At 38.7% G+C, this 21,121-nt stretch overlaps 1 protein-coding gene across 1 annotated transcript in view; it reads left to right on the forward strand.

The window, feature by feature from the left end:
* LOC122791284 (D(4) dopamine receptor-like) overlaps window positions 1-18,124 on the forward strand; it is a 458,928-nt gene extending 440,804 nt beyond the window's left edge. The window contains exon 4 of the mRNA XM_044058967.1: window positions 17,903-18,124. Coding sequence (XP_043914902.1) covers window positions 17,903-18,114 — 212 coding nt within the window. The 3' untranslated portion in view covers window positions 18,115-18,124. The remainder of the gene's footprint in view (window positions 1-17,902) is intronic.
* Window positions 18,125-21,121: the final 2,997 nt, after the last annotated feature.

A 21,121-nucleotide genomic window follows, 5' to 3' on the forward strand; every position in this document is an offset into this window, starting at 1 on the left:
TATCTCAAATCCCACTGGCTATGCCCTTGCTTGAATCCAGACTGACCTCCCATCTAACTTTCTTTATACTTTTCTTCATTACTTCTCCTTCCTCTCTCAATACTAACCCTCTGTAGCTCGCCTATCTCTCAAATGGACTTTCTTTTTTCTCTACAAAGTCGCTTTCTCCTTTTATTAGATATATTACTGCAACATGTCACCTCACCTTGTTTTTAAACCTATTAATCATCCCTGCTGTGCAATTTCTGTTTCCTAGAATTAGTGCCCAGGCACTAATTGTTTATCATAATTCTTAATATTGTAAATATTTTTGATTCTTATAGTTGTTATGAAAGAATATGGGATCATGGATCCCTTCTGTACTTCTCCTTTGTTTTGTTTACCTATCTTAACGTGCTACTGTAAATGTAACTACACTACATTGAATTTGTTCTTTACATTCTTATAATTTTTGTTTCTTTTATTGTCCTGTTTGAATGTTTTTACTAGTATATAATGGAGCTTTTCTCCTCGGGCCTCTGCTGAAAATGGACATGTATCCAGCCAGACTAGCCCGGTCAACAGATGTAAAATAAAATAAAAATAAAATAAATAAATAATTATGTTATCTAGCCCTATCAATTCTTTCCAAATAATTGTGAAAGAGGTGATCAGATTTTGTTTGTTGACCCGGGATACTTTGGCTGGGTCATGAAAGACCCCTATTCTGTAGAGGCTCAAGGAGAACAACTCCACAAAAACATCATATACATAATAATAGTGTCTCATCTGTATAATATCAAAAACATAATAGATAATTTAATAAACCATATCATAGTCTGTTCTGGTATAAGCCATATAAAGAGACAATATTATCAAAATCACAGACATAGCAATATATACTAATTATAACATATCAGAAACTAAAAGACAGTGTTGTTAGAGAAAATGTTTTAGGTGTTCCATGGACTGCAAAGTCAGATCAATCAAAACTGAAGAAAGCAAACCCAGATTGGTCACTGGAAGGCCTGATAGTAAAACTAAAACACAAATACTTTTTTTCACATAATGCAAGTGCAGGATTCACTAGGAAAGACACTGATGCAGATAAAGATTGAAGGAAAAAGAAGTGGGCAGCAGAGGCTAATGTGACTAGGTTCATAGGTTCATAGGTGTGTACTAGGCTAATGGCCCTGGAGCCTTTACAAGCCTAGCCCATAGGATTACCCTGGCATCATGCCACCCAACCTTAGTTCCTAGTGCCTCTGTCGAGTAGAGCCACTAGAGTGATCCCCGGGGTGAATTTTCTATTTCCCATCCATTCATCAAGATTTCTCTTGAAGAGGGCCAGTGAGGTGCTCTGCTTGACATTGTATGGGAAGTCTATTCCATAGCATGGGCAGTCTCTGGGTTATGAACCTGTCCCTCCAGCATGTTCTGTTGAATGTGTTAGTGAGGTTGAGGTCTCTGGAGCGTGTGGTGCAGAGGGATTGGGATTTCTTTAGATGTAGCATTTCTAACAGAGCTGGGTCAGACATGGCTTTGTAAGTCAAGCAGAGATCACCTCTAAGTAGGTGATATGAGACAGAGAATAGTTGGAGTTTTTTAAGTCTGTCCATATAGGACAAGTGTTTAAGGCCAAGGATTCTCTTTGTGAGGTACCTTTGTGGCCTCTCCAGTTGCTGCAGGTGTCTAGTGAGGTACATGGCAAATGGGGAGTTGTACTCGATGATTGGCCTAATGAGGGAAGAGTAGAGGGAGACAATGACCTCTTTCTTCCTGAATGCAAAACCCTTAGAAATGAGATGTGCCACATCGAAGGACTTTCTGACCACAGTGGCAATGTGGTGATCAAAAGAGAGGTTGCTGTCAACCTGTGCTCCCAGATCTCTTATAATGCCTTCTGTGTTCAGTGGACTACCATCAATGTGGTAATTCAAGGGAACCGGGTTTTTCCCAAAGGAGATGAAGACACTTTTTTGGTATTGAGCTTAAGGCCATGGTTCTGACACCAGTCGTTGGTCTCATTGTGGCCTTTCTGTAGGATGTCATTTGGGGAGTTAGTAATAGCTCCCAACGTGCAATCATCTGCGAACTTTGTCAGCCAGAGTCCCTTCATGTTGGCCTGGACTTCAGAGAAGTAGATACCAAACAGGAGAGGACCCAGGACCGAACCCTGTGGGACTCCACTCGTGACTGGTCAGCAGTCTTACTTGAAGTCAGCTACTTTCACACTGTGGGTTCTATCTGTGAGCCAGTTTGCAACCCACCTAGTGATATAGGGGTTGATGCCTAGCTTAGTAAGTTTTTCTATGATTCCTGAGTGGGGAATAGTATCAAAGGCCTTGGCCAGATCAAGGTAGGCTGTATGAACCACCTTACTTTCATCCACAGCTCTGGTGACTGACTCAGAGAAGTCAACCAAGTTGAGCAGGCATGATCTACCCTTCACAAAACCAAACTGTGTAGGATCCAGAGTTTGGAGATTCCCTATATCCTTGTTTATTAGGTCCATGATGATGCGTTCCATAGCTTTACATATCAGACTCGTCAGGCTAATGGGGTGATAGTTCCCGGGGTCTGTAGTTGCTCCTCCTTTGTGGAGAGGGGTGACTGTAGCAGTGCGGCATTCGGTGAGGACAAAGCCTGAGGCGAGGCTGTGATTAAACAGGGCACACAGATGAGGTGCCAGTTCACTCTGTAGTTCATGTAGAACCCAGCCAGAGATACTGTCACGTCCCATAGAAGCTGTATTCTTGGCCTTGGACAGTGTTGTTTTAACCTGTGCAGCAGTAATACTGGATGCCTGGCAATCTACTGGTATTGTGATTGGTCATTTGGAGGGGAGGGGTAAAGTTAGCACTGAATCTGTTCACCAGTATATTTGCAATATCTGTTGGCTCGGTATAGGAGATACCATTGTGCAGAAGCTCAGAGCAAATCTGGGTATTGCCATGGAGATTCTTTAAATAACTATAGAAGGCCTTGTGGTTGTCTTTACTATCTGCTGCAATTCTGTTTTCATAGCTAGCTTTAGAGGATTTGATGAGGGATCTCAACCTTTGGCTGAGGCTGATAAGGGAGTCTTTCCAGTCTTGGGACTTCACCGTATTCCACATCAGTTTCCTCCTTCTGTTGTAGAGTTTGTTTATGGCAGGGACCCACCAGATTGGCTTCCTTTTTTTTTTTTTGAGGGGAACATCTTAGTTCTATTGGGGATGGTGAGATCCATGCATTTGTGTACGTGTTTGTACAGTACATTGGTGTATGATATGGTGGTCATGCAACTATTCCCCATTTGCATGGGTGCCATGAAGTTAGCCACCTCTGTTCTTAGCCAGAAGTAATGAATATGTAATAATGAATATAAATTTACAGGAACTTAAAAAGCAGTTCTTGGCAGACAGGCCTGGCCTGCCAAAGTTCTTGGAGTCACAAAGAAGAGTCAAATTCTACTAAATGATTAAACAACAACTGCTGCTTTTGCTACACTGCTGGAAAAGATTTGCATCTTGCACTAGACCATGTGTGGTCTTTAATCCTGTAGTTCTGAGTTGACTAATCCTGTTGTTGCTAGTGCTGTCTTCATCAATACAGCAGTGCCTTATTACATTGTGCTAGTATGCATCCTAAGAGCATGCAATACAATTTTCGTCAAAGGACAAACATCCAGATTTACTTCTTCTGAATACAATTTTAATAAGCAGACTGACATTTTATATGAGACGTTTATAGCCAAAGGGGTATCCTGAAGGTGTTGTGAATGAATACAGTTGTGGCCTAGCATGCTACCATGTATGGTCCATTCATACAATCTACTAAGGAAATGTTAGCATGAAAATAAGACTAGTACAGTCGATAGAACTCATACCATGACTTTACATTTAGTGTGGATTTTAGGCCTCTTATGAATATTGCTAAAAAGAATTGGAGCATTCTTGCTATATACTGTAGGTAGATCAGCTGCTGGGCATTGGACTCTTGTTACTGTATAGAAAGAATTAGAATTTGAATAGCTTGCTCCAAATTGACTTGTATGGTAGGGACCCTGTTAACCTGGCTAGTAATAAAATTCCTGCCTAGTGTGCATGAGGTTCCATCCTCTATGTAGGTTTATTAGACGTGGGTCCAGTGGTGTAAAGAAATAAATCCTTTATCACAGCCCAGGTGACCTAAGTTTGATTAGTAACCTGGGTGCCAGACAAAGCCTGTAGGGGAAGGAAGGGTGTACCCACCCAGGGGGGGGTAAGGGGGGTAGAGTCTGTTACTCTTGCCACATCCTCTCAGATTGTGACAGAGATGCAAATGAATGGATTGGTGAAAGGAGATAAACTCATCAAGTTACTGCTTGGTGGCAATCTTTAGCATGAGTTTGTGACATGTGCCTTCTCATGGGAAACACATTTTGGGTCTCCATGGTGACACAGATTTGATGTCCTCCTACCCAGGGGAGGGAGAAGGACCATAAAAATGCCTTCATTGCCTGGATGCCAGGAAGAGCACAAAGCACTGTTATGCCTGCCTGGATTATGACCCTCTCAGGACTGCTCTCACACAGTGCCTGGATGAAATTCCCAGTGCTAAGGAATGAATGGCCTGTATCCAAATGGGGTAGAGAATTTATGATGGGCAGTTATGGGGACAAGAAGTATATGCAAAAAATAGTCCCTGGTATCACAGTAATGCCACCACTAGTGCTTTTAGTCCTGGAGGACCCCTAAAATTTAATTAGCTGAGAACATTCCCACCCAGCTTCCTGTCCATCTCTCAGCCCATTACTTAATTGTTACAACCCTTCAAGCATAGTATGCTTTTCTGATAAACATCTCATAACAATACAGACCACATAACTCACAAAGGAATTCTATATGCCAATTATGTTGTTAAAATATGAAACTTTACATCCTCACTATTAAATAAGAAATAGCAAACATTTCAAACACAAGCATAAATCCTGCCTGAATAACACTTGGCTCAGAAGCTCCTGAATGAAAAAAGTATCATTTCTGTCTTTCTAATAAAGCGTCAGTCTGACAATGAACAATATGTTTATCTCAGTCTGATACCACTATTACCTTCTTAATATGCTCATCACTATAAATGTCTCTCACATTCCCTATCAAATTACTAACCTCATTTATGACTCCTAAACTCATCTCTGACTATCCTTTCATCACAATACTCCTTTCAACCTATAATTCCTTCCAGCTGTCATACATTTGTTTTCATTTCACTTCTCCCACCCACCATAAATGCTGCCTATAATGGCATTTCGTAATTTCTGTTCTATTACATTATTTTGTATATTTTTCACTGTTACTATATACTATTTGTGTCATATTTGTAACAATGTATTTTTTAATAAAAAAATACCTGTTAACCAGGTAGGCCTACAGGACCAGTCCTTTTTCAGGGGTTGCCCTGGTCGAGCTAAGTGACTTGCTCAAGATTACACAGTAGGTAAATAAGGGTTGAGGGAATCAAACCCTGTACCACAGGAACTACAGCTCACAGCCATACTGTTATGCACCATCTGACAGTATTTTTTTTATAAATTGTTTAATCATTTGATCATGTTGCCTACATTTTAAAATTCCTTGTATAATGTTTTTTGGAAATTTTGGAGCTCCTTGTAAAATGTTATGTTAAAGCCTTTCACCCTGGCCTTCAGCTGAAAAGAGGCACTTGCCCAGTTGGACTTTCCTAGTAAAAAAATGACAGTAAGTAAGTAAATAAATAAATAGACAATTCTGAGAAAGAGAACACAAGAGGGTGGGACAGGAGCCACACTACAGATTAATTAATAATGGGCTATAAGAAATGTGGAGGCATAGTGGGGCATCATGGGGGAGTGCCATCGAAGGTGTCACTAAGCCCCTGGACTAAGTCTCCATTTCACCTAAGGCTGGTCCAAAAAATGACAATAGTCCTTTGCTGGCTCCTCTACCCCATCTTGCCTTCCCACTAGAGGCACCAATCTGTTTGTCAACAAGAGCTACATCGATAACTTCCATGCTGAAGCAAGGGTATTTCATCACTTGATGAATCAAGCCACAAACTAAAGCAAACACCTCATTGTATTTTTCTGAGACTGCACATTATGTGCATTTCTGTGGCCCTTTCAACAAATGCAAACAATATGGCCACGTACTAATTTTTTTTCCATGCAAATTTTCAAAATATCCTACTCATGAACTATGAAATTTTCATTCTGCATTTCTGCCAAGCAATGCATCTATACAGCTATAAATGGGTCCATTGTGTCAGTTTAGTTGCCCACTGAAAGAAATGCATCACTTCATAAAGGACTTAAACTTTTTTTTAACAAATTCATAAAGGATCACTCCAACAGTACTTGAAGAAGAAGTTATCTTACAAAGTACTGAAGGTCAATTAAAAGTTCCCCCTTTACCAACACACCCCCTTATTATTCTAATTCTGAGGTGTACTGTAACTCAAAGAGCACTAATTAAGAAAAACACAAAAAGAGAATTTGCTCTCTAGGATGCTTTGATTTCAGAGAAGTCATAATGTAATTACATAGTGCTAAAACCTGTCACTACAATTTAGAACATGCAAGCAATCAAATGCATGCATACCTCTCAACTGTCAAGATTTTCACAGAATGTCCAGATTTTTGCCCCATATTTTTGGTCTATTCCTCATGCAATTTGTGCTTTTCTGGCAAAACACTGAGGATTGAAATCACTAAATATTGACAAATATATGAGTTTTCATAATTATTTATTTATTTCCAGTTTGATAACCATGGAGGTCCACTGGGCCCAAAGGGCCCGTTTTCAGTGGAGGCCCGGGGAGAAAAGCTCCATATTAAAAACAATCACACAATTAAACAATTAAAACAAGCAAGCGTGGAATTATACATTTGTACAATTTGCATAGAATAATGCAAAAGAACACATACATATGAAATATATAAAATAATAATCAAATGAGAAGTAGTGGAATGAGGAGGTGCAAAAAATAAAAAAGACAGGTAGAGGAAAAGAAGAAGAACTAGAGGATGATTCATTTTTACGTTCAAGGTCAAAGAGCCATTTGCATGTAGAGCCATTTACAAAGAGTAGGGATGGGAACCTATATACAGTATTTACATAGAGCGTACACAGGGGAGAAATTCGTTATATGATAGAAGCTGAGGGTGGGGAGCTGAGGACGTAGAGGTGCTTGAAGGAGATCATGTCTAGGTGACAGTAGAATTTAGGTATGACGAATAGAATTACATTTCCAGTTTTGGGAGAGGTGGAAATGGAGTAGGGATTTGAAGTGTTCAGAGTTTGTAGTGATTCTTAGCAGGGGAGGGAGAAAGTTCCATTTTTTGGCTATCGAATAACATAGGAGAAACTGGCCAGAGGGTCGTTTTGGTTTGTGTACTGAAAGTAGATTTTGTTGGGCTGATCTTAGGGGTCTGAGCGATGTGTAGAAAGGCAAGATATTAGTTAGAGCAGGGCATGCAGTGGGTTTAAAGATTAGTTTGTGGGCTGTAGTAAGTTGAAGGTAGTCAAGATGATTAGGAAGCTCTAGCCACTTAAGACTGCGGAGAGAGGTGCAATGGTGGGTGCAGTGAGTAGATTTAGTAGCAAATTTGGAGAATTTGTTGTAGCAGATTTCTAGTTTTGAGGAGATGGTAGCTGAGAGGCTGGTTAGAAGTCATATCCTTCAGAAAATGCACAATAATGTGAAATCTGTTAGTCTATGAACTTTCTAAGTTTGTAAGGGCGATATAGAAAATATGTCCCTGATTATAGGCCTTTACCCCCCCCCCCGATATTTTGACTCTGTCCATATTTTTTGTTCTAAAAGACTGAAAGATATGAATGCATACAGATATCATACTTGAGCAATCAAGCTTGAGCAGAGTAAAAATGGGGGGCAATGGACCTTCAGGTATATGAAGACAAGTCACTGTAAACTCATCCTTCATGGTGAAATTGCACATTGACAGTGCCACAGCTCATAAGGTAAGACATTAAGATTATTATTCTTAGGACATAACCCTATAACATACAGAAATAATGCACTATTAACTCGTTATGTGCACAACATCTGTTCAACAGCAAGTGGTTGAAAACACAAAAGCACATGCATGTAAGTGCACACACACACACATGCAAACATGCGCACACACGAGCACACACACGCACACACATGCACGCACACATACAAAAAGGCATAGAATTCCCCCTAGTGATGCAGGTGTTCAAGTCAGATACCTGAGTTTAGTGTTAGGGCCTTAATTGAAACACCTCTTTTGTTGGATTGCAGGTGAGGCCACAGGCCACATCCATGACAGTTTTGGTGATGAGCTCTCAATTTGGCTTTTGACTCCATGCTTGGACTACCCAGTAACAGGAAATGAATGGGCCAAAGACCTACAGGAGTGCCTTGAAGGTTAGCAGTCATAGAGATGAAAAGTATACAGAAAAATGTTGAACATTTCTCAAAATCCTTGCAACTTCCCTGATCAACCCCTTGATTTTCATTTGTTTCTTTGAATCCTTATCCAACACCATAAACAAAGCCTATGACTTGGTAAGAACTGTTATTCAGTGGCTCAGCCACCAATGTATTGAGCAAGGCATTGTCCCAAAATAAGCAGCAAAAGAGTTGTTCCTAACTTTTCTTTGCGCAACATCTGGTTCATGATCCTATTAGTGAGTTTGCCATTATATATTCAATCAAGAGATTCAGTTTTAGGAACTAAATGTTAATAGCAATGATGTGGTCTTACTTTGTGAGCTAGGAGAGTTGCACCATCTGGGACATCTTTCATGGGAAGTATCAAGTGCATGTTCTCAGTATGTAGGTGCCTGTTCACTCCGGTGAGTTTCTGCTAATTGTCAGTAAAACGCTAGGGAAATCTCTGTGTTTTTTTGGTACAATTTCATATCAATGAAGGAGGAAATAGTTGGGCTGAAGTGGAAGAAAAACCTTAGCCCACTGAAATGTTAAAGTGCTGGATGTTTGTGAATAACTCAGGGCTCCCTTTAAGGATTATAAATATGTCATTAATAAGCCTATAATAGCAGGTACTGTGCTAATGGAAGCTCAGTTTTAATATTATGTGTGAATCCCATTTGATCAAACTGCACTAAGCAAAGGTGAGGAGATGGCTTGCTTCCATGATTAGCTGCTTACTTTACTTATCTTTATACTTGGTAGCTTGCTTCTATGATTAGCTGCTTACTTTACTTATCTTTATACTTGGTAGCTTGCTTCTATGATTAGCTGCTTACTTTACTTATCTTTATACTTGGTAGCTTGCTTCTATGATTAGCTGTTTACTTTACTTATCTTTATTCTTGGTAGCTTGCTTCTATGATTAGCTGCTTACTTTACTTATCTTTATACTCGGTAGCTTGCTTCTATGATTAGCTGCTTACTTTACCTATCTTTATACTTGGCAGCTTGCTTCCATGATTAGCTGTTTACTTTACTTATCTTTATACTTGGTAGCTTGCTTCTATGATTAGCTGCTTACTTTACTTATCTTTATACTTGGTAGCTTGCTTCTATGATTAGCTGCTTACTTTACTTATCTTTATACTTCGTAGCTTGCTTCTATGATTAGCTGCTTACTTTACTTATCTTTATACTCGGTAGCTTGCTTCTATGATTAGCTGCTTACTTTACCTATCTTTATACTTGGTAGCTTGCTTCTATGATTAGCTGCTTACTTTACTTATCTTTATACTTCGTAGCTTGCTTCTATGATTAGCTGCTTACTTTACCTATCTTTATACTTGGTAGCTTGCTTCTATGATTAGCTGCTTACTTTACTTATCTTTATACTCGGTAGCTTGCTTCTATGATTAGCTGCTTACTTTACCTATCTTTATACTTGGTAGCTTGCTTCTATGATTAGCTGCTTTCTTTACTTATCTTTATACTCGGTAGCTTGCTTCTATGATTAGCTGCTTACTTTACCTATCTTTATACTTGGCAGCTTGCTTCCATGATTAGCTGCTTACTTTACTTATCTTTATACTTGGTAGCTTGCTTCCATGATTAGCTGCTTACTTTACTTATCTTTATACTTGGTAGCTTGCTTCTATGATTAGCTGTTTACTTTACTTATCTTTATACTTGGTAGCTTGCTTCTATGATTAGCTGCTTACTTTACTTATCTTTATACTTGGCAGCTTGCTTCCATGATTAGCTGCTTACTTTACTTATCTTTATACTTGGTAGCTAGCTTCTATGATTAGCTTCTATGATTACCTGTTTACTTTACTTATATTTATACTTGGTAGCTTGCTTCTATGATTAGCTGCTTACTTTACCTATCTTTATACCCTGATTAGCTGCTTACTTTACTTATCTTTATACTTGGTAGCTTGCTTCTATGATTAGCTGCTTACTTTACTTATCTTTATACTCGGTAGCTTGCTTCTATGATTAGCTGCTTACTTTACTTATCTTTATACTTGGTAGCTTGCTTCTATGATTAGCTGCTTACTTTACTTATCTTTATACTTGGTAGCTTGCTTCTATGATTAGCTGCTTACTTTACCTATCTTTATACTTGGTAGCTTGCTTCCCTGATTAGCTGCTTACTTTACTTATCTTTATACTTGGTAGCTTGCTTCTATGATTAGCTGCTTACTTTACTTATCTTTATACTCGGTAGCTTGCTTCTATGATTAGCTGCTTACTTTACTTATCTTTATACTCGGTAGCTTGCTTCTATGATTAGCTGCTTACTTTACTTATATTTATACCTGAGAGCCAAAGACAGCTACAGTATTATTGAGCAGCAGGTCCAACAGGAAAAAAGCTGCTGTTTTCTTTAGTATTATATGAATTGCCTGATCGATGCACAATTTGTCTTATGGCCTTCACACTTTATTCATGTAGAAACATGGTAAAAGGGATTCAACGGCAACAGTGAGCAGTAGCCAGTCAGCATAGACCTGTAGGTGCTAACTTTGTTGATGCAGTCTGTGGAGTCAGTTATAAATTACTGTGCCTCACTGATGATGGATTTGAGCTCACTTTCCATGTTGATGGCAATGGATTCAGTTTTACAACCTGCACTTCTCCCTGTATCTATGTTATTCTGGAGTTTGGCATTTCAGAAATGTTGGGAATATAAGGATGGTCATCTCAGAAAAATCCACCCAGGTAAACAGAAATGTGATCATTCCAAACCAATTCCTAAATAACTTTGTCAGCATACTGTTAGGCTGTGACTATACTCTTAATCATCATTGTTAGTTATGCAAGTTGCCATTCAAGATGGCTAGAATTTTGTAGTCATAGTCAATGATATTTATAATGACCAACTAACCACCCTTGTATATACACATGAATTTAATGCTGATTTCATTTTTTCAGTTGGACCGATGCAATGATCTTCCCCAAGGTCAGATTGTAGAATTTAAGTGTTGTGTGTGAAGCAGAAGGTCAACTTAGTTTGTCACATAGTCATTCAAAGTTGTTAAATGAAGGATGGGTGGGGTGAAGCAAGTGGGTATTGAATGATAAAGGAACATGACCATTAGGTTCAAGTTCCTGATGTTGACCTTTAGGGAAAACAGCGTATTAACAAGGCTGCTACATCTGCTGGATATGAAGATAAAAACTTTTTTGAAGGACAATGGCCTCATGCCCAATGAGGTTCTTGCAGCATCTTAACTATGTCAAACTTGTTGCTAGGCTTTGACTGAGATAATGTTGAGAGAGCTGGAGGAATGCCCTTTGCAGCTTTTAGTTTCCTTATTTTGTTCTGAACTCTGGGAATGTGGTACTTTACACTGCTAGTTTTCATACCTCGTTATAGCCTGTCATGATCCCATGGTCTTTGTCAGCCAATTGTTTGAATAGGCCCCGGGGGGGGTTTGATGAGCCCAGCAATGGAAGATATACTCACTGTAGATTCTAAAGATGCTGGTTGTCATTATCTGGGGGATTTAAAGGGCTTGTACTGTTGCTCAGGCTGAATTTGGATGTTTGTAGTTGTTGCATCTCTACATGCAGCGTTTATCTTAAAACATAGTCCCTGTATGGTTTTACTATATTTAGCTATTTTGGCAACTGATATTGCGTCTAGAATACGCCAAAGTCTGTGGGCGATCGCTCAGTGCAATTAGTGGGTTTTCTACTGAAGTATCACGGGGAAGGCAATAGAATGTCTGTTTGAGTGTATTTTGATCTGGTCACGTGGTACACAGCGTTCGCCCACCGCATTTTGAGTCTTATTTATTGTCTATACTGCTCAGGCAACTCCTATAGTGTTTATGTGTGCTTATTCATGCCATCGCTGCTAACAGCGATAACTTTGAACAGCACTACTGGGCTAATTGGGTACTCGCTGCTCTAGTATATTTTTCTTGTTGAATGACTTGGTATGTTATGCAGTACTAGCTTCGACTCAGTGCTTTTGTGCAAGTCAAACTGCCGTGAACATGGGAAGGCAATTGATTTAATGTTTATCTGGACACGCTGTAGTAGTACTCGTTCAGCACATTAAGTGTCTCAAACATTGTTGAAACTGTGCAGGCAACTGATATAATGCTAATCTATCTAACCTCACTGCTAACTGTATAAACTCTGTGTATTGAGTGTTACACTTTGTTTGAAACCTCACAATTACCTCTGTTTATGCTTAATGTAAGTCGAGTGTTATACATTGTTTGAAACTGTACAAATATCTCTGTTTATGCTTAATGAATGTTAGCTTTCCTTTCTAATTTATATCTGATTTAATGATTCTAGTAACTCAACATTCCTTCCTTCTATCTCCCATCTAGACATCTGCTTCCCCTCCTATCGGGACCAAGTTTATTATAGGACTCCTGGCCCTACTGGCGGAGTTGAACTGTATCCAGATCTCTGCCTACTAGCCGCAACCTGACATTAAGGGTGTCCATCGTCCTAAACAAAGTAAATAATACCTATGTATGTAAAAGCTATTATTACCCAATAATCTGTTACTGCGTACCTAGCCTTCCAACCCGTCCTAGACTACCAGCAGCCATCACCAGTCCCTATCTTATGATCTACACCCTCCTTCCTTTAGTGCCCTTGAACACTCATCTCTATCACTATCTCTCCCTCTCACTCTATTGAGCCCTTGCTCTCCTCACTCCAACGCTCTGTCCTACTTACAATATCTCCCCCTACAAACCTGCTTCTGATCTATTACTTACTATACAGCTCCCTTACTACTATATTACTTATTACTCAGCTCCCTTCTAATATACCTCCTCCCTCTCTACACCAGCCTACCTTCCTCCTTATAAACACTGTCCATTGAATATCTGTTTTGTAACACACTACTCATACTATCCCTGTCTTACATACCTGTTTCTTCCACCTGGCTGATTGTTTTTCTCAGCATTCTTCTACTCCTTTGGCTCATCCCGCTCCGTTAGCCCTCTTGGTCACTCCGCTCCCCTCCCTGCCCCCAAATCCCACCCGCCCTGGAACCTCTACATTTATCCCCACTAAACCCCTCCCAACATACTCTAGTCAATCACTGACTCTTCCTATCCCCACCCACTAATATTACTATCTCCACCTCCCTCCACAACATACTTCAACTTACCATACTCTACTAATTAACAGAACATGCCCCATATACACCACCCATTCCTTCTACTATCCACATTAGCAACTCTCTTTGCCACCTATAACTTAACCTACTATGAGCATCCTCTTCTCTCCACATGTACCATTCCAAACAAACACACACAAATTAACCATCCAAACACACACACTATATATCTTTGTGCCACATACTATAACTCTTATCTGGAACCAAAATACCATCGTCTCTCTCATATTAAATATCTAATTCTCTTTCACTCTAGGCACATCAACTTCTATGACCCCTCACCCAATCTAATTTCTTCATTGAGAGATGGTGACATACACCCTAACCCTGGCCCTGTAACCCTCACTACTCCCAGTAATTCCCAACAGACAAAATCCAAGACTTCTCTACAGAACTTAAACTCCAAATCACTCTCTATAGCTCATCTCAATATCCGCAGCATTTGTAACAAAATCCCTAACCTCCACGCCCTACTAGAAGTCCACAAATATGACATCCTCTGCCTTTCTGAAACCTGGCTTAAATCCACTATAAAAGACAATGAAATTATTCCACCAGGCTATAACATCCTTAGACAAGACCGCACTAGGAAAAAGGAGGCGGAGTAGCCATTCTATACAAAACTGGACTAGAAATAAGTAAAACCAGCTATACCCTCCAGATAACACTAACATAGACATTATAATAGCCAAACTATCCCTCAATCCACATAAAGCAATTAATATCATCTGCGACCTTCCCCCAGGCAACAACCCTCCAGTATTAGAAAGCCTACTGAACTGGTTCTCAACAACTCTCCCTCAAGAAACTATACTATTAGGTGACTTTAACATTGACTGGAACACATGTAAACAAACCTATCCAACTACCCACATCAACCTATATGGTTTCCATCAAACCATAAATTCTACAACTAGAACTAATAAAACCAGCAATAAAGAAACCATACTTGACTGGATCCTAATAAACAATCCCCACCAAAAATACACTTCAGGAACACTACCAGATGACCTTAGTGACCACTCACTAACATACATAATTAGACACAAAACTATTCTAGCCAAACCACCTCTCATCCGTTTTTGTCGTAACACAAAAATCTTTGATCCCCTTCAGTTTCAAAATGAACTAAGCCTAGTCAACTGGTCTCCTTTGCAAACCCTGCCATTAGATGACGCTGTTAACCACTTCAACCACACCTTCCTTACCATTCTTGATCAGCATGCCCCCATGCGCTCTATACGCATGAAATCTAGAACGGCAAAATGGCTTTCAACAAACACTAAACAACTTATGATTAGTAGAAACAAAGCCTGGACTAAATGGCGAACCACTAGAAACTCACTTGACCACCTTAATTACAAACAAAAGAAACCTGACTAAACTAGCCATCCTACAAGATAAAAAGGATTTTTACATCCAGCTACAAAATTCCTCCCAACACCAGCCAAAGAAATTCTGGAACACAATAAACTCACTACTATCCCCTGGCAAAATAGAAACTCCTAGCCCAATAGGCTCCCACCCTGACTCGCCCTTAAACACTGCTAATGCCTTTAATAACTTCTTCACCTCTACAATACTCAATCTAGCTAGCCAGCAAAACCCTGACCCCTCTTTACTAGACACCTCTAACTGTACCCCACCACCATTTCATCTCAAACCTATACCCACATCATATATACTACGCCTACTTCAAAAACTTAAACCTTCCACTCCCTCAGCCGACAAAATCCCAGCAGAATATCTCCAGCTTGGAGCTAAAGCAGTTGCATATCCAATCTCTTTACTAATTAACAGAACCATTAAAGAAAGTACCATACCTTCACTCTGGAAAATCTCCCACATCATCCCACTCTTCAAAGGTGGGGATTCCTTTGAATACTCAAACTACCGCCCTATTGCACTTCTTTCTCCCATTGCAAAAATAATGGAGAAGTGTATCCATAAACAACTACTCAATCACCTCCTTCAAAATAATCTGCTAGCTAACTGCCAACATGGATTTCGTCCCTACCATAGCACCACCACAGCCTTACTATCCTTTATTGAATCCATTAATCACAACCGAAACAACAATCTACCTTCATCAGCCTTCTTTGTAGACCTATCTAAAGCTTTCGACATGGTGAACCACCAACTACTCCTGCACCGACTTAAATCCATCTCTCTCGATAGTATTGCACTTAACTGGTTTACTTCCTACCTTGAGAATAGGAAACAAGCAGTGCTATGGAACAATAATCTTTCAGAGCTCCTACCATCCTCCCTAGGGGTTCCTCAGGGCTCCATCCTAGGTCCCCTTCTATTTTCCATCTTTATCAATGACCTACACCATGTCACCCCCCTATCTACTTGCATTCAATACGCTGATGATACTACCATCATTTGTTCTGCCTCCAACCAAGATGACTTACACCTCCTTACCCAAAAAACTTTTCAACCATAGAACAATGGTTCTCTAATCATTGTTTACTTCTAAACCCTAAGAAAACTAAACTGCTTCTCTTCAAACCTACACACCAATCCCCCCCTATTAACTTTTCTCTTACATCAAACAATGGTACCATTATCTCCCCAGATGAAACGACCAAACTCCTTGGCATAACTATTGACAACCAACTCAAATTTGACTCACATATCAAGTCAACCATAAAAACAACTAATAGAAAACTAGGTTCACTGTATAGAATCAAATCCTTCCTTACTTCTGAGGCAAGAACTACCATAGCCAGAACGCATCTCATCTCTACGCTACTTTATGCTTCCCCTATTTACACAAACCTAACTAAATATAACATCAATAAACTTACATCAGCCTATAATAACATTGCCAGATTTGCCACATCCTCCCCATATAAAACACACCACTGCAAAAACCTCCGCCATCTTGGATGGCTAGAGCTACCTCACCTTATTCTATACTACCAGCTCTCTATAGCCCAGAAAGCCCTGCACCACCCTGTCAACACTCCTATGCTCTCCACCCTTATCCAGCCCTATAACAACCTAAAACCTTCGCTCTTGAGCAAAATTCTAATTCAAACCTCTCAATCAAGAAATGCTGCAGGAGAATCTATGTTCTCCAACTCAATTGGTAAAAATGGAACCTACTTCCTCCCAACCTAACATCCCAAACCTCCATCTCTATATTTAAAACTAAACTAAAACACTACCTAACCAACCACTGGCTTTGCTCTTGTGACTACCCCAGCTGATTATCATGGCTCCCATCTCCTATACACATATCTTTCCTTTTTCCTATTTTATTCTTTTAACAATACCTGTACTACTAAGACATGCCCTCTTTATCTTGTACCTTTTCCCTAATCGACTTGACATTGCCTCTTTTAATAACCAACTTCTACTATATTACTCTATCCATTCTGTTACTCTATCTACAACACTACCCTTTTACCTTCCTCTTTCTATCTTATACAAATGTCCTAAGTTCTGTGTTTGCTTGTATATCCATTACACTGTGTACTTTTTCTCCATGCCTATTCCTAAATATTCTGTAACAGACTATCAGTTATGGGTGAATATGTGTTTGTATTTGACAATTTACTGTTAATTATCATGTAGTAGATAGTAGAGCTTTTCCTTGCCTATTCCTAAATATTCTGTATCATACTGTCAGTCATGTGTGAATATGTGTATGTATTTGACAATTTACTGTTAATTATCATGTAGTAGATAGTGGAGCTTTTCTCCTCGGGCCTCCACTGAAAATGGACATGTATCCAGCTGGACCAGCCCGGTTAACAAATGTAAAATAAAAATAAATAAATAAAATGTAGCTTGGACATGCTGAAGGCATTATATCTCTCAGCTTGCCTAGAACATCTCAAGATCATACAGGAAGAGATGGGGATTGATTTAGGATTTAGAGATGTCTGAAATGTCCTGCTTAGTTTGCTTCCACTACAAATGTCACTAGGTCTTTTGGTTTAGAAATTGGATGAATCAATGGATGGATATCTTGTTTATTTATAGATGTATATCATAAGGATAGATGCATAATTTGGTAATAACACCTTTCTCTCAGCCATTTTACTCCTTTAGAATTTTGTTTAAGTTTAACAGCTCATGTAATAGGTGTGAGTGCATGTATAACAAAGTAAAATTGTTTCCCTGGAAAAATTATTCTGAAATTCTTGAAGTTCATAGCTCTAAGTTATGGATAAGCTGAACAGCATGCAAATGAATAGATGTAGTACAACTATGTTACTGTTGATAAAGTCCTCAATAATGTTTAGAGCACAGTTCCACCAGAAATGTTCTGAAAGTAAATTTTGCTTACTTCTCTGAATCTCACATTCTATTTCTTTTTGTTATCCACAGGTGCTTTTCTCTTTTGCTGGACACCCTTCTTTGTGGTTCATATAACAAGAGCACTATGTGACTGCTGTGATATCCCTGCCTGGTTGGTCAGTACTGTTACCTGGCTAGGCTACGTGAACAGTGCCCTCAATCCAATTATTTATACTGTTTTCAACACTGAATTCAGAAACTACTTTAACAAAGTCTTGCACGCTTGCTGGAAATGCTCTTGATTTCTTTTAATGAGGTACCAAAAGATACATTTGTTTTGTATAGCTTCAATAAAGTTATATTTCTTATGAAACACTGTGCCTTTCTTCCTGTTCCTTGATTGATTAATGACCACTTGAAAATCAATGTTACTAAATTACAAACAGTTTTAATGAGTTACAAAAAAGTTTGATTTGTTTTTCTGTCTTTTATATGTTATACTTTTCCCTAACCTTCCATCACAGTTTAAATAATCTTTATACCATGACCTTATAAGTAAGTCAGAATTGTGTTATTATTCATAGGTAATTACTAGGCATGTATTCCAGGTGACCACTGAGGAGCCTAGCGCAAATTATGAATTTCCCTGGAGCAGTATCTGGTTAAGAGACTCAGACCTTGGACTACAGAAAGCAGTTCATTAGTACCCCTTAGCCTTAATCCCCCTCACTAACTGTCAAACAGATGAGCATATCACATTAAAAAGATTCTAGATCACACTATGTACACAAAATGATACTATGTCAGAAAAACCCTTATTCAAGACTAAAATGATCAGTCTAAGACAAGAGATCCATCCATCCATTCACAATCCCTTTTTACTATTTTTTGCACATAGAGTCAGGGTGTCACTTCAGCAGTGACATCTGGAGCCCATGTTCATAAGTAGGAAATTAGATAATGCATCTTCATATATGAAGTTATTCCCTGAACATCAGCACACTAGTTCTGTTCAGCTTTATATTTTATTTACTTGTTAAATTAAAATATTGAGGCATGAGGGTCAACTGTTTTATAAATATTCCTCTCTTGACATACCCAGATTGTGGAGAAATGTAATCATGCACTCTGCTATATGTTCTTCATCCTAATATATGAACAAATAAATGGATTAACTAATGGATCTACTATGGGCCCTTATTTATTGGTATGTGATTACCAGGAAAGTCCAATTGGGTAGGTTCACATTTTCAGCAGAGGCCCAAAGAGAAAAGCTCCAAAGTATTGCAAAAATGTTTCAACAACAATAATTTTACAGTCTTCAGAAATAATAAAAAAAATTATACAGTTTAAATAATTATAACAAATTACACATAATGTGAAAACATTGGTTATGAATAGATGCAATTTATATGACAATCATTTAATATTTAGAAACATTTGAGAGAGTTTAGAGAAATTAATGGTAAGTTGTTATAATACACACAAGAATTGCAATATAAAGTTGTAGAAAAAAAACATCATTATGACTTCACACAGAGAGTCAGGGGAAAGAAATTAATTGAAGTAAGGAAGTGAGTGAAGAAGGGGGGGAATGAGGTGTAAGGTATGAATGGGTAGTTGTTCAGATTTCTGAATATAGTTTATTCTGGGTTTGAGCAAAAACAGAGCTAGATTTTGACAAGGAAATCTTTCCAAATTGTTTTAAAGGACCGGAGGGAAGGAGGGTATTAACCTGAGAGATACAGGTACAAAGTTTCAGGCCTTAGCAACATAGTATGAGTACAGACCATGTCCAATGTATTTGTTAGGTTTGCGATCATTGGATCATAATGACCAAGTAGGAACGTAGTTGTGTAGAACAGTATTTAGTGCTGGACAAGCAAATGGATGCTGGATAATTTTATAGGTAGTAAGAAGTTGTGTATATGCCACTTGAAGTTGATGGGGTAGTTCTAATCAATTTAAACAGTGGTGGGTTCTGAAAGAGTTATTTGTTCCAAATTTAGCCACTTTATTATAGCATTGTTCAAGTTTTGCTTTTTGTATTACCTGAAGGTTAGTAAGGATGGGAGTGCCATAAATAGTGGCAAGTGTACATTTAGTTGTGCTGGTGAGAAAGTTTTTGACTCTATAAAGCTTCCCTAGTTTTTGGTGATTTTTTATGCAATTTTGTATAGGCAGGTTGAATTTAAGATTATCATCCACTATCGACTATAAGAAGTGATTTCAGTGGTTGTAGAATTAAGAGAGTATTTTAAAGTTTGTTTTTAAATGAGAGAGAGAGATTTGGGGAAAAAGAAATATTTTTTTTGTTTGAGCATGAGTTTTGAGTTGTAAAGCCATATTACAGTGATTGTTAAATCTTTCTGAGTAATTTTTTGGTGATGTGCTAAGTTGTTTGATGTGCATATGAATGTGGAGTCACCTGTGTATTGTATTAGGGAGACCTGCTGTGTGGATCTGTGGAGGGTGTTGGGGAGAATGCTTGTGGCACACTGCTGGTGACTGGGTGGTATGGAGACAATATGAAGTGCCATTTTACTGATACCTATTGGACAAGTAGCTTTTTGGTGGGCTGAGACAGACCGTGAGGACATTTGAAGTAGAAGTTTGCTGTGACAAACTGTGTTGAAAGCTTTAGATAAGTAGTAAAGAGAAGACTAGTTTGCCATTATCCCAAGCTTTTTTGACAGTATCGTTAAAGGTTAGAAGTGCAGTGTTAGTACTATGGGGTGAGAGGGAAGTCATGTTGTGGAAAGAACAGGAGTTCTTCCAGCAAGAAATAGTTTAGGAATTGTTTCTGATGATATTTTTCAAGTATTTTGGAGAGGGAGGATAAGATTGCTATAGGTCTAAAGTAATGATGTCTGTTGAATTTCCTCCTTTGTGTAGAGGGATAATATGTGATTTTTTTTCTTTCAGAGAGAGAGTATATGGGATTCCTAAATTGAATTATTTATAAGGACTGAGACAAGATAGGCAATGCTGTAGGCTGATATTTTATTTTAAGGTACTCATTTGAAAGGTCGTCATCTAAAGTAGACCATAGTATGAGTTTATTTAAGACCAGTTTTATATAGGATGTGGACACAGGTTTGAAGGTGTGAGTGGATTTGGAGATATGTGGCTGTTGAGCAGGGTTGGGATTAAATGTTGGGGAATTTTTGGTTAGGGATGCTATACTATTTGTGAAATAAAAGTTACATTATATTGCAGTTTTGAGTGGTGAGGTATCAGGAGAGGGGTTAGCATTGAATTTTTGACCAGGAAGTAATATATCTTTAATAGCTGACCAGATTTTTTAGG

The sequence above is a fragment of the Protopterus annectens genome, chromosome 17.part0 (assembly GCF_019279795.1).
Source record: "Protopterus annectens isolate FY-2018-M chromosome 17.part0, PAN1.0, whole genome shotgun sequence".
NCBI classification, from domain to species: Eukaryota; Metazoa; Chordata; order Ceratodontiformes; family Protopteridae; genus Protopterus; species Protopterus annectens.